Below are 14,122 nucleotides of genomic sequence, written 5' to 3'. Positions count from 1 at the left end.
GAATAAGAAAAGGTGTCCAGCACAAGGACGATGTGTACGATCACACATGCACTGGACCCTTTAAAAATATTTTTGTTGTTTTTAATATTTATTTAAAAATAGAGAAAATAAAATAAATAGGTAAATAACTAAATAAAATAAAAATATAAATAAAATAAATAAGTAAATTTCTAAATAAAAATAAAAATAAAATGAAAAGTTAAATGATAAAATAAACCAAAGAAAACTAAATAACAAGTTAAGTAAAATAAACAAAATAACCAAACTGGGCCAAGGCCCAAGTGTAAAGGGGTGGAAAAATGAAAAACAAGGGTGCCTAAATCCTTTTCCCTTTTTCAGAAAAAAAAATGAAATGGGCTTGAAAGGAGGTGATGAGAGCGAAAACAGGGGTGCGGGAAGTTAATCAAAACCTAAGAAAAACTAAAAGTAAAAACAAAAATAAAAAAAACCTAGGCCCAACCCTAGCTTCAGAAACCCCTTTAGGGGTCCTCTCAGTCTCTCTCATTTCTCAGTCACTCAAACCAAGCTCCCAGATTCATCTCACTCTGTCGAACCAAACCAGGGTTGGGGCTTGCACGCTACCACCTCCATCCGACAACCACCGCTCCCGTCCGGCCAACCTTGGCGTCGCCGGCGATCCTACACCCCACCGGAGCCACCGCCGGCCATTCGTCATCCCTCTCTCCACCAACCTATGGTTGGGGGTGCGCCTCAAATGTGTCGCCGCTTACCTCCGACGGCCGCTACGTCTTACGCCTTCCCTAGTCTCGCCGTTGCCGGCGACGGAAGATGTTACCAAGATCAGGGCCGACATCACCGCACCGCCACCTTCCTTCTCCTTTTTCGTTTCTCGCCTGAGAGAAAACCGTCTCCGTTCGCTTCCCGGGCAGCTGTCGTTTCTCTTTCTCAACTTTCAACTTCGACTTGAATTCCGATGGGGATAGGGTTGATTAACAGTGGTTTAGAGTTCCAGATTTTGTGCTTGTGATGTTGTGCGTGTGTGTGTCGAAGAACAAGGTGGGTGAGGGAAATGGAGTTGGGATATCGATTTGGTCTTTGTTTGTTTGTGCAGGTGAATGGGGTGACACACTGGTTGGTCGCGACGCAGGGCTTTATGAAGAAGAATGGAGATAAAATTTGTTCTCTGTCTTTGCGTGTGCTTCTTTATGGATTGAATGAAAATGGAGATTGGTGTTGAGTGGTTGATTCTTATTTTTGTAACTTTTTGCAGGTTGAGGATGATGGTGTTATGCGTGTGGGGTGGAGGAGAAGAGAATGGTGATTGGGACCAAGCCGAGAGAAGCAAGATGAAGGATATGGTGTTGTCTTGTCTCGTTTGCGTTATACTATTGTTGATGCTTGGAAATAAGGAAGAAAAGGGTGTAGTGGAAGATGAAGGAAGGGTTGAGTCTGCGGTGGTCGTGATGCTTAAGGTCTTAATTGGGTTGGCAAGGTGATGATGGGAGACCTGATGGATGCTAGGAAGACGTGGTAATGGTGGAGGAAGGATTGGGTTATGAACGGTGAGGCTTGGTGTGGGTGTTACAACCAAGCTAAAAGGGTTTTTGGGGCTGTAAATTGACTTTTGTTCGTGATCTTTGTGGCTTGTTTGGGTGTTGATTGAGAAATCTGTGGAGGTGTAATGTTGAAGGGTCGAAGGTATGGTGGACGGGCATTGCAGCGACAAGGGATTGATTGAGGGTGGTTGAAGATTGGGTGATGAAATCACATATCAATCATATACAACAATCATATATAAGCATACACAACACAGCATGGATGTATTCAACGAGTGAAAACCAAGAGATTAAATGCTACAGACAAACTCACAGACCCATGATGATAGCTGTGGAAGGCAATACTTACCTCTTGAAGCTTGGTGATCTGTGACAAAGGAGGTGGTGGCTAGCCAAAGGTGGGTTGCGTGCTGAGGAATTGAGAGAAACTGAAAACCAAGATCAAAGAATAGGCGTAGGTGGTGCACTAGGTGGTCCGGTTTCTATTGTTGGTAATGAAGTGAGTAAAATGAGTATTGGTTTGGTAGTGGTAAGTGTTGATAAAGATGGTCTAATAGGAAATTGTGTTGGGGTTAGAAGATGAGGTTGGGTGAGAGGATGAGGTCCTATGTTGTGTGTGATGAGGGTGTCGAGATGGAGGGATGATGAGAAGGTAAGTTGAGAGTCGTGAGTCAATAGAGAGCGTTGCCTTCTGTCCGAGTCTAGGAGGTGGGGGAAAAGCATATGGTCCCCTCCCCCTGATGAATCACGCGTGCCATCAGTTGAAGATCGTTTTTTTGTTTCTTCTCCTCTCTCCAAGGCGCCTACAGTCACTCTGCAACCCTTCCACCATCTTTCATGCTTCCATGCTAAACCCATTAAAAAAAAACAATGACTGAGCCAATATTCGCATCCAAAAGGGAAGATGGCGTGTCTGTCAAATGGTTGCTTCCTGCAACCCAGCTACCCCTGCTCTGCTGAATTTTTTTATTGCTTTGCTGTATTTTCCCTTTCGGGTGAGCTAGCTAGGACAGTGTAGTTGCATGCATGGCGCATCAGAAGACTATGCACTAGAATAGGAGATAACGTGATGGCATAAAAAGGGAAACGCTATGAGAAGAAAGTTGGCTCAAATTGGATCCTGGTTATTTTTGTTTTCCCTTTTTTTTTGTTTTTGTTTTTTTTTCTCTTTTTTTTTTAAAACATTTGACAAATAAATTAAAGTAAAAGAATATAAAAGTAAAAGTAGAATAATAAAAATAAAATTAAGTAAATAACATAAAACGCAATATAATAAAATAAAGTACAATAATAAAATAGCATAAAATAAAATTAGAATAAAATAAATAAGATAAAAAAAATGTTGTGATTATTTATTGATTTATCCAGACGAAATTGGGTGTTGAATATATATATATATATATATATATATATATATATATATATATATATATATATATATATATATATATATATATATATATATATATATGGTTTGTTATTTTTTAGTTGGTACATTTTATCAAGTTTTAAGTTAAAAAAATTTCTATTGAAAAAACTAACTTTAAATCAAAGGTATTTTAATAATTTTAAAATTTAATTTAAAATAAAAAAAAGTAAATAGTAGTCCACTTGTATTTTATTTTATTTTTTATTTTAAAAAACAACTACCTTTTATTTTATTTTAAAAAACAACTACCATTTAAAAAATATTTAATAAAAAGTAATAACTACTCATATACGTGAACCAATCAGATGATAAATAAATACTTTTTATTTTTTTATTTTAAATTAAATTTTAAAATTATTAAAATACCTTTGAATTTACCCTTAATTTTTTTAACAGGGACTTTTTTTTAGAAACCCATATATATATATATATATATATATATATATATATATATATATATATATATATATTGAACATACCATATTATATAATTTTATTCATAAAAGAATAAATCATTTTTGAATTTGATTCTTCCCATAACATTAAAAAGAATTAGAAAAAAAAAACGGAAATAAAACATAAAGAAACTACAATTTAATATATTGATGACTCAATAAAAATTTGTCAGAAAGAACTCTTGTTAAGATCCATTGTTCTAATAATTAGTTTTTGATTAAACCCTTCAAAGGTCCCTATTTTTGTGCCGTTTTCACAGTTGTATTCCTGTTTTATTTTTTTTTCCAATTTGATCCTTAATAGTGTATAATTGACTCAATTGAGCCATCGCTGTTAAATCAAGTTAATCCCGTCAAGTTTTTTCTAAGCTGTGAGTGTGACGTGGTTAGTAATAAAAACGTAGCTTGCATCATAGCGTCTACAGTGGATTTTTGAGGTACGTGGCAGTTTCTTAAAAAAAGATTTTAAAAATTGGGGTTTCTTTTTAGAAGTTTTTATTAATTTGGGAATTAGGGTTCGTTTTTCAGAATATTGGTGAAGAGAGAAGTGTGTCGCTAAGCAATTCAAGGTTGCTGAACAGAGAAGTGAGTCGCATTTAGGCTTTGCAAGAAGCAACGAACCATATCTATGCAGCATTCGTCTTCGTCTTGCACTTGCAATAAGTGTTGAAAGCAATTTCGCTATGTGAGCTCGCGTGGAGATAGTGGGTGGAGCAGGAAGGAGGCTTCACTGAGTTGCCATTGTGGAGAGAAGTGTGTGCTGAGGAGTGCAAAAACCACTAAGAATCGAGGGAGACAATTCTGGGGTTGCCCTAGGTATAAGCTTGGATCTGAAACTATTGGATGCAACTACTTCAAATGGTTAGCTGATTGAGGTCATGACGAAAGTGTTAGTTGCGAGGTATTGGAAGCAAATGATCAGAGGTTGGTGAAGAATTTTGAAAATGAAAGTGATAACAAGATAGTTGGACGAAAGGTGGAGGAAAAGTTTGTAGCTGTGTAGAAAGCCGTGATGGGTGTTGAAAGGTGCACAAAAATTTTGGTCCATGTTGTCAGTTTTTTATGTGTAATGAACATCATTGTAATTGCAATGTTGTTGGAAAGGGCATGATGATCTCTGTTTATGTGTAGTTGCAGTTGTTTAATGTAATGAAGTTGTAATTTTCTTTTTTGTTAGTTGCACTTGTTTAATGAAGTTAAGATGTTGAAGGGTTAATGAAATGATCTTTTGCAGTGAAATTTGTTTTGGCAGTTCTTTAAAAGCTCATATATAGGTTGTTTTAGCATTTTACCCAAATTGATATTTTTCGTTTTGCAAGTTCTTTGGTTCAATTAGATGTTCATTGTATTAGTAGCATCTTATTTAGCTTGTTTATAAATATTGCATTGACAGTTTATATAAATATTGCATTGACAGTCTAGACTAGGATGTTGTCACGCTAGTTGCTGCCAACTTCAACTTTAATATGTGATTTTGAAATATCAGTGTTGTTTACTTTGGGCATTGCATTTTTTGTACTATCTCAATATTAAAGACTTGCTTCAACCATCCCATCTGCATTTCGTATCCATTTACATTAGTTTGCATCTTGTAATTAGTATAGTATACAACATACAAGTTTAAAAATCCTGATAGCGGGCATTAGTGCTGTCAGATTTGCCTAACTTAGGTCCAGCTGTGATTTTCAGTCCTGCATGAAAATTCCATGAACATGCCACAGAGGATATTTGTATATACAAATAACTAAAGTCCAAAAGAAAAAATACTATGCAGAGAAATACTATATATAGAAGTATTTGTAACTCAGAAGATAAATCATGTAGACATTGCTTCCTATATAACGCAATACATTTGTAACTCAATTGCAAAGAAATACTATGCATAAAATAAAATCAGCGAAGACAAATACTATGGCATTGAAATACCACTATTGTATTATAATTGCAAAACATTGTTTCTCCAAATACCAATATATAGAAGTCTGACATATAAAACATAGATTCTTATATAGAAGTCTGAAATATAAAACATAGATTCTAAAAGATTCTAAAAGACCAATATTATATAGAAGTCTGACATCAAAGATCTATGTATTACATTTCATTTCAAAAAACCTAAAACACTATAAGATCAATTATTTGGTTCTTCTGCACGTGCTGCACCCTGACCCAAAGAAGTGGGTTCTTCTCTTTCTGCCTGCACAACAGGTTCTTCGTTGCTGTTGGGACATCTTTTTTTGTTGTGACCTACTTCTCTGCACTTGCTACATCTCTTAACCAATCCACCTTTGGTCATTCTTGTGCAATCTTTCTTTAACTCCCACTGCTTTAACCTCTTTTTCTTCTTAGGACGTCCAGGCAACTTTCTTCTTGATGGTGGCATGATGTCTGGATATTGGGTTACCTCCCACATGTTTTTTCCATTGATAGGATATATAATAGATGTGTACTGCTCTTCATAGGTTAAAGTGAGAAAGCATACAAGTATGTACTCCTCTGCATCTAGGTTTAGAAACCTCATTGCTGCTAAAGCTTGAGCCAAGGTATTCCACTTATTCTCCATTTTCTGCAGGAGCATGAGTATTCTTCAATGTTGACCTCAAACTTCTCCCCACTTTGGGACACATGTCTTACTTCAAATATCTTAAGAGCAGACCAGCTGTGTAACATTAGGAAACATTAGGCAACATTAGTAATCTTAACCAGCAACTATTCAAAAAATAAAAATATGTAAATACTTTGGAATCCAGTACTTTGTTAGTTGAGCCTCCTTTTGTAGTCTACTTAGTATTTTTGGACAAATTCTTGACTTAAATGAGCTTACCCTAGTCCTATTAGTGGCCCATCTTTTCATCATGTAAAGTCTAATCTCCTCCAACATTGTAATAATAGGTTTTGTCCTCATGTGAACCAAAACACTGTTAAAGGCTTCTGACATGTTATTTACTAAGGTATCACATTGAGTTGTGCTTGTGAACCTTGATCTGGACCAAAACCTTTATTGCACATGTAAGCCATATAATCAATATCTTAAATAATGACAAAGTCAAACAAATTTAAAGTAAAGACTATCACACCTTGGAGGAATAGCTATCAAGTGCCGAAACGCTTCTTCATTGACATCTCGGATACTTCTCATCTCACTCTCCCATTTCTGTGGGTGGGTTGCTGTTGTTGCCCTCCACATAAGCTTCTTGAGGTTCTTTCCTGGGAACTTTTTTTCTGAAATTGGCATACAATTGCCTTACACAAAATCTGTGAGCTACTCCAGATAAGATATTTTGCACAACTGGTAACAGTCCCTGTCAATGGGAATGCATTATAACGTGATCTTTATTTGAACAACCTCAAAATAACATGATAAAATACTAAAAACATACCTTTTGTTGATAAGATATCAATGTCAGTGAAGAACACACCTAAGTTCCACCTAGGTCTTCAATGAGTAGCTCCATAAACCATGACCAAGTGTCTTCATTCTTAATCTCAACTATGGCATATGCGAGTGGCATCATTTGATCATTTGCATCTCGAGCAACAGCAATTTACAGCTCTCCACGGTATCTACCTTTTAAAAAGGCTTCATCAAGGCCAATGATTGGCCTGCATAAGACAAAGCTATCTTTGCATGCCTTGAAACATGCATAGAACCTCAAAAATATTTGTTTTCCATCATTTTCTTCAACTGCAACCTTGACAGTGGACCCTAGGTTTCTTGCTAATAACTCATGAGCGTAATCATAAAGTCTAAGATATTGCATTGTGAAGGACCCTTCCACTTCGTTTGAAGCATACGCTTTCGCCCTGTAAGCCATATTTTTAGATATAGCTATGTTCCATTTCCTACTTATTTTATCTCTAATATCAACTCCCATACCACTAACCTCACCAGTATCATCATCTGATGAACACCATTCACGAACTTCTACTTCTATGTTACCCTCGACAACATCATTTGCTTTTGTCCTTTCATCATGTGCTACATCAACTACTATTGTATCCACAACATCAATAGGATTTGTCCTCTCAACTTGTCCTACGCCCTCAGGTTCTAAATCCTCAGCTCCTTCATCACCCTCATGCATCTGAGGTTCAACATCTTGACCTCCTTCATCACCCTCATGCATCTGAGGTTCAACATCNCTCCTTCATCACCCTCATGCATCTGAGGTTCAACATCTTGACCTCCTTCATCACCCTCATGCATCTGAGGTTCAACATCCTCACCTCCTTCATCACCCTCATGAATCTCAGGTTGAACATCCTCACCCCCTTCATCACTCTCATGCATCTCAAGTTCAACATCCTCACCTCCTTCATCAACATTATATTTAATCATGTGAATGACATCAGGTTCAGACACAAGGTGCACAACATACAAATGAACCTGTCCATTTAACTTAGCTAAATTCACCATATGCATGGCTCCTACGTCATCACTCAAAGGTTCTAGCTTATTATCTAAAACAGGACCACATCCGACAAAATACCATAATTCCTTAAATCCATTATACCCAAGTGCTTTAACTACACTCAATACTACAAAGTAACTCCACTTGTCAAGGTCAAAAAACATAGTATCACTTTCCCCTACATACTCTAGGCACCCTTCGTTGACCAATTTCCCCCCATGGTGAATCACAACCACTATATCAACCTCCATGACAGATAGGATAATGAAGAATATTCTACATCTATAATGTCTATGTATAGAACGTATACTAACCTGGAACGAAGATCGACCACACCACCGCTTGCGATAAACGTTTTTGGTCTTCGCGATTCACCTTGAACCTCCAAAATGCAACCCTTAAACAAATGACAAAGCTCAAATGCCCTAATTTCCCTCCTCACTATGGACTTTGACTGCTTGCGATTCACTCCGCTTCACAATCTCTTCCCATTTTCAAAACGCAAATGTAATTTATGAACCTTAATTTAAAAATGTTTCAGAAAACCCCCAATTTTTAAATTGATTATTTGCAAACTGCCACGTCATTAATAAAATCCATTGTACACACTCTCATGCAAGCCACGTTTTTAATACTAACCACGTCACACTCACAGCTCAGGAAACACTTGACGAGGTTAACTTAATTTAACGGCGATGACTCAATTGAGTCAATTATACACTATTAAGGATCAAATTGGAAAAAAAAAATAAAACAGGAATGCAACTGGGAAAAAGGTACGAAAATAAGGAACCATAGTTTTTTAATTGTTTGACACTTTTAATTTTTTTATTTATATTTATTTTGGTGTCACGGATGCATAAAAAGCTATTTTATTTTTTATTCGTTTGTTTTATTTTATAATTTTTTATTTATATTTATTTTCTTGTCATATGCATAAGAATTGTTTTACTTTCTATCCATTTTTTTTATTTATATTAATTTTGTAGTTGTATGTAGGGATGACAATGGGTCAGGTCGGACACGGATAGTGCCTACCTACAACCCGACCCGTCAGATAAAAATGTATCTGTCACTAGACCCGCTACCTGTCGGGTACCCATTTAAAAAATACTCGCAGGTATTTTAAAACCAGTAGATACCCGCAAAAAAAAATATACATTTTAAAATAAAATTTAAATAAAATTACAAAAATTATATATATAATATAATATAAATTAAATTAAATATAAATTAAAATTTAATTTTAATTAAATTTAACCTAATAAAATATTATTTTATTTTATTTTTAATTAAATTTAAATAAAAATATATAAATTAATTTTTTTATTATTTTTTGCAGGTAACGGGTACCCATGGGTCGGGTAGTATACTACCCGTACCCGACCCGTTTAGAAGTTGGTATTAAAATTCCCGCTATCTGTTACCTGCAGGTAGTAAATATCTGCGAATAGTAACTACCCGCCGTGGGTTTTACCCACAGATACCCATACTCGCAGATTTTTTTGCCATCTCTAGTTGTATGTGTATAAAATTTATTTTACCTATTTATTTATTTATTTATTTTTAAATTAATTTTTTATTTATATTTATATTGTTTTTACATATTTTTGAAATTATTTTGTTAATAAATTATCATCTATTATGTAAAAATTAAACTAATATCTATTATCTATTATAATAAAACATATTTATATTAAGTTATAATAGAGATATCATTATTAAGTACTTTTCATACTTTAGTACGTAAAATTTAAACTAATATTACCTAATAAATAATTACACTAATCACATTTATATAGAATTCCATATAAATATTGTATTTAATAATTCGAAGGTTTAAAATATATATTTACGATAAAAAAAACACATTCCATAATATTATAATATTTATTTTATATTTTCTTTAATTCTTTTTAGTAATGTCATATGAAATTTAAAACTTTTAAACCAATATCTAAAATCACAATTATGTCTAAGAGTTTAATTTAAGCAATAATAATGATAAATTATTTTGAAAAATATATGTCAAGGTAAACAAGTAAAATTATACTTAAATATACCAAATCACATAAAACTCAAAATTATTTTTAACATTACAATTCATATATCAAAATAGTAATTTACTAATATAACTATTCATTAACATTTTTTGTTGGACAATCTAATATTGTGAATTGTTATCTAAATTTGAAATTCTTTTGTCATTCAATATTGTTGATCATTTATTAATGTTTATGATGTTAATTATTATTTTAACATTCATCTCGGTTGTGAAACCAGCTACAATTAGAGTCGTTCTATCTCTCTTGTGGTTTCTCTCAAATGGCAAGTGCATCAATTGGACATAAACATAACTTTTTTACTCAGTGATCTCAACGAAGTCATGTACATGAATCAACCTCAAATATTTATGATAACTCCAAATCTAGTTTGCAGACTTCATAAAGCCAACTATGGCCTTAAGCGGGCACCTCGTGCCTCGTATCACAAGCTCAGCTCCAGTTTCTGGCTTTGCCTTTTCTCATTTTCGATGTAAACTCGTTTAGTCTTCCTAAACCCCAATGAGTTTAAGGGGGGCGTGTTAAGCACACCGTTTTATGTGTGCATGGTCACATGTATGGGCATGCTTAGGCTAACTCATGTTCTTTCTCTGATCTATATATTTAGCGTTTCTCGTATCAGTAACTACACTCTTCTGATATAATATTTTCATTTTTCTCTTTCTCCTTGGCTCTCGTTTTCCCTAACTACTGAAAGAAGATTACTCTCACATGATAAATGCCATAAAACCAAAAGAGAAAGGATTGCATAAAAGCATAGAGATTCGCCTAAGAAGCATCTACTACTAATAGAGAGAATTTTGGAAATGGAGTCCAAAAATTACCATAACCTTTCTCTGGGATATGTTTTCGTCATGAACAATCTGAGTTTCATAGAACTAGAGGTAAAATTCTATGGATTGGTTCCTATTTTTAGTCATGATTGGCTCCGAAAAATAACAACAAAGTTCCAGCAAAGCCTCGAACTCTATCTGAAAAGCTCGTGGAATAAGATTGTAAACTTTCTGAAATTGATTTCAGTGAATCAGAGACTGGTGTTGCGGTTGGGTTAATGAAAGACAAGATATGGAAACTTCATCGGAAGGTTGAAGAATTTTCTTGGCAAACACAGTTATTATTATATTAAGTATGGAATGTTTGACGTCCAAGATCGAGTCCGCAATNTGTTTGTTTTGATGAAGAATAAGAATCTGTTTCTGAAACACAAGTAACAGACACCCAAGCGATGATTTATAATACAAAATTTTTATTTTTGTGTTGTTGGAATATATATGTACTAATTTTGAACATTTAAGNGAAGTTTAAACTATCGAGAAGTCTTCAACGTTTAAAGTTGTTCACTGTAACTTTCTTAACAATCCGTAATGTATATCTGTTTTAATAAAGGTGTTTTTTTCAGTCTTATATTTCTTATTGTCATTGTTAGGAACCTATATATAATTAAAAATCATGTTTCATCGTTATCTCGAGCGAACACTAACAGTATACATTTATGCTTAAAACTACATNATTATTTTACTTCTCTGTTTTATATTTACATAGCTTAAATCCCCATCNAAGTTATACTCTTCGGTTTTTATTTATATGATTTATATTTGCACAGCCTAAATTATTTGACACGTTTAACAATAACAGGAAATCTTCTCGCAGGTGATTATTGATATATCGAATTAATTGAATTTGTGTTTGATGCATTTTCAGTATTTTATTGTTTTTCTGATGGCATCAGGAGAATATTTCAACTAGCATTGCTTACAAAAGAACTACCCAGTTTTACGTCAACACGTAGAAGACTTACGGAACTTTCCCACTACCTTCCTTTTATATTTCTACAAAGAAAAATAAAATAAAATAAAACAAAGGGATCAAACTTCTCATCCAAAAGAAAAGAAAAGTGGTTTTGTTCTTGACAGCAAACCTTGCTTAANAAACAACACAGTGCTCATGCTCATCAAAATTAGGAGTTGGCTACATCAGCCAAAGGTATAGAGATCTGTATGTTTTGCTTCATCTATTGTTGGACTTGTCTGTTATGCTTTGAGCTCCTCTTTCAATAATTTATTTGGAAATTGGACCTGGTGGAAGTTACTTCTTTAATCTCCCTTTCCACCTTGTTTGAAAAGACATGGGAATACTCCAACTCTCGCTGTTTGGAAGCTCACACAGTATTTTCTGTTTTGCTTATCACTTCTGTATACTCCTTTTTCCTTGATAAAGATCTGAAACAGAAAGCAGATGCCTACAGAAAGCAGAATGCTTTCTTGTGTTGCTTTTGCTATCATGTCTCTAGGCTTGTCTAGGCTGAGTCAGTCAGGATTTGAGGTTGATCTCCTGTATTTCTTTTGTGGACTTCTGACCGTACAACTCATGAAAATAAAACCGTGGTTAGGCACTGTTGGAGGAGCTTTCAGTTATTCCCTCATCCTTCTTCGTTCCAATTTGGATCTTCAACCAAGAAGTCGGTATCATGGACTTCAACACCAAGATCATGTAGTGCTTGAAATTGGTTCTCNTTCACAACCACAAGGAACCAGTAATAGTGTTACTCAAGTGGATTCAACCCAAATAATTATGGCTAGTTCACAACCACACCCTGTCATTGATATGGTCTGGCCTTCAAGAGGAACAAGGCAGAGTGGTTCTCCAGTAGTTTCACCTCAAGAGGGTGGTGCTGGTGGTGCTCCTCCAGAAAACATTTATAGTANTAAGGAATGCTTCATGGGTTGTATAGAGGCTCTTAAGAAGGAGAATNGGAGCGTTATCAGAGCAATTTCCATGCATGTAGACAAATACCTTAAAGCTAGTGTTCTTAGTGAGGAGCAGAGTTCAGTGCCAGAATTGCATGGCGACGACAACATGGTGGTGGATTCATTGTCNTCAGGAATGATCAGCAAGCTTTGTGAAAGTGTAGAGAAGATGGTGTCAGATGGATTTGAGGAGGAATGCTTGAACGTGTACAGTAATTGGCGGAGGGAGTATCTGAAAGAAAGTCTCTGGGCATTAGGGTTGCAAGATGAAGAGCTCAACGGGGAAGAAATTAACAAGTCGGAGAGGATTGAGAGGCTCATAAAAGCTATGATCATAGCTGCGAGGATACTCTTTCCTAATGAAAAAAAGACTCTTCAATCGTGTGTTTAGGGGATCCATTCTCAATGGGGAGTTTCATTTCAGGGAACTTTACACTTATGCTTAACTCTACCCTTGCCTTGGCAACTTCGAGCCCTTTTATGCGCAACAAATTGCACTGGTTGATACAAGACTTTTGTTGGAATTTAAGAGTATTAGAGACAACTTTTAGATTCTTGAAGAGTTACAATTATTCATGAAAAGTTACCATTCATGAAGAGTTACAATTATTAATGAGGAGTTATCATTCGTGAAAAGTTACAAGCATTCATGAAGAGTTACCATTCATGAAGAATTACAATTATTCATGAAGAGTTGTTATTCATGAAAACTTACAATATTTCATGAAGAAATGTAACTAATCAGAATCTGGTATCTCTTGGATTGATGCCTGATCAACATCTATATAAAGGGATCCTGTGCTCTACTGGAATTTGATTCAGTCATTCTCTTAACACACAAATCAATTCTTGAGAATCATATTCTTGTTTAAACGGTAATACTAAGAGTGAGTATCATCGTTGTTGTTCTTCTTTGTATCTCAAAAGCGGATTTCGTGATCCCCTACACTCTTATAAGGGACGAAATATTGCTTTTAGGAAAGTGTGTACTCACGCCTAGAAGATTATATCAAGTCTACATTGTTGTTCATCTTGTTTCCTAAGTGATTGGAAAATTGTTCCAACAACTTTGAACAATTTACAACACTCAGCAATACTGCCTTGCACCTAATAAGGTTGAGGTTGAACATTAATGGGATTTGTAGGGTTTTAATGAATAAGAGACAAAAGATTTTTATAGAAAATTTTACTGAGCATATATTTCTACTACAGAATTTAGAATTTATAATTGATTTTGAAAAATATTTATTAAACTAATTAATTAAATAATAAAATCTTGTTAAAAATAGAATAAGAATATATTTTTACTTAACTTATTTGATTCTTTTTACCACATATTGTTTGAGTCACAAAATTTCAACAATCTACTCCTTGATTCAAAGTCAGCATATTGTTGAAACATTGGCAAGTGTACCAAATCGCTCAAGTAGTAAACTGGTAAGACCGAATATCGTTTCCCAAGAGACTCGGTCACTACTTTACAATCGTATAATTGCTAA

At 34.6% G+C, this 14,122-nt stretch overlaps 1 protein-coding gene and 1 long non-coding RNA gene across 2 annotated transcripts; both read left to right on the top strand.

Annotated features, from left to right (window-relative positions):
* Nucleotides 1-232: 232 nt before the first annotated feature.
* LOC111241841 lies at nucleotides 233-2,644 on the top strand. Its single transcript, XR_002668168.1, has 2 exons — nucleotides 233-1,017; nucleotides 1,232-2,644. It is a non-coding gene; the product is annotated as an uncharacterized LOC111241841 (long non-coding RNA).
* Nucleotides 2,645-12,111: 9,467 nt separating this feature from the next.
* LOC106763390 lies at nucleotides 12,112-13,014 on the top strand. Its single transcript, XM_014647588.1, has one exon. The coding sequence runs from the start codon at nucleotides 12,112-12,114 to the stop codon at nucleotides 13,012-13,014; it is 903 nt and encodes a 300-aa protein (XP_014503074.1).
* The last annotated feature ends 1,108 nt before the right edge of the window (nucleotides 13,015-14,122 follow it).

Source organism: Vigna radiata, chromosome 6 (genome assembly GCF_000741045.1).
Source record: "Vigna radiata var. radiata cultivar VC1973A chromosome 6, Vradiata_ver6, whole genome shotgun sequence".
Lineage (NCBI taxonomy): Eukaryota > Viridiplantae > Streptophyta > Magnoliopsida > Fabales > Fabaceae > Vigna > Vigna radiata.
This window is presented reverse-complemented; position numbering and strand designations above follow the sequence as displayed.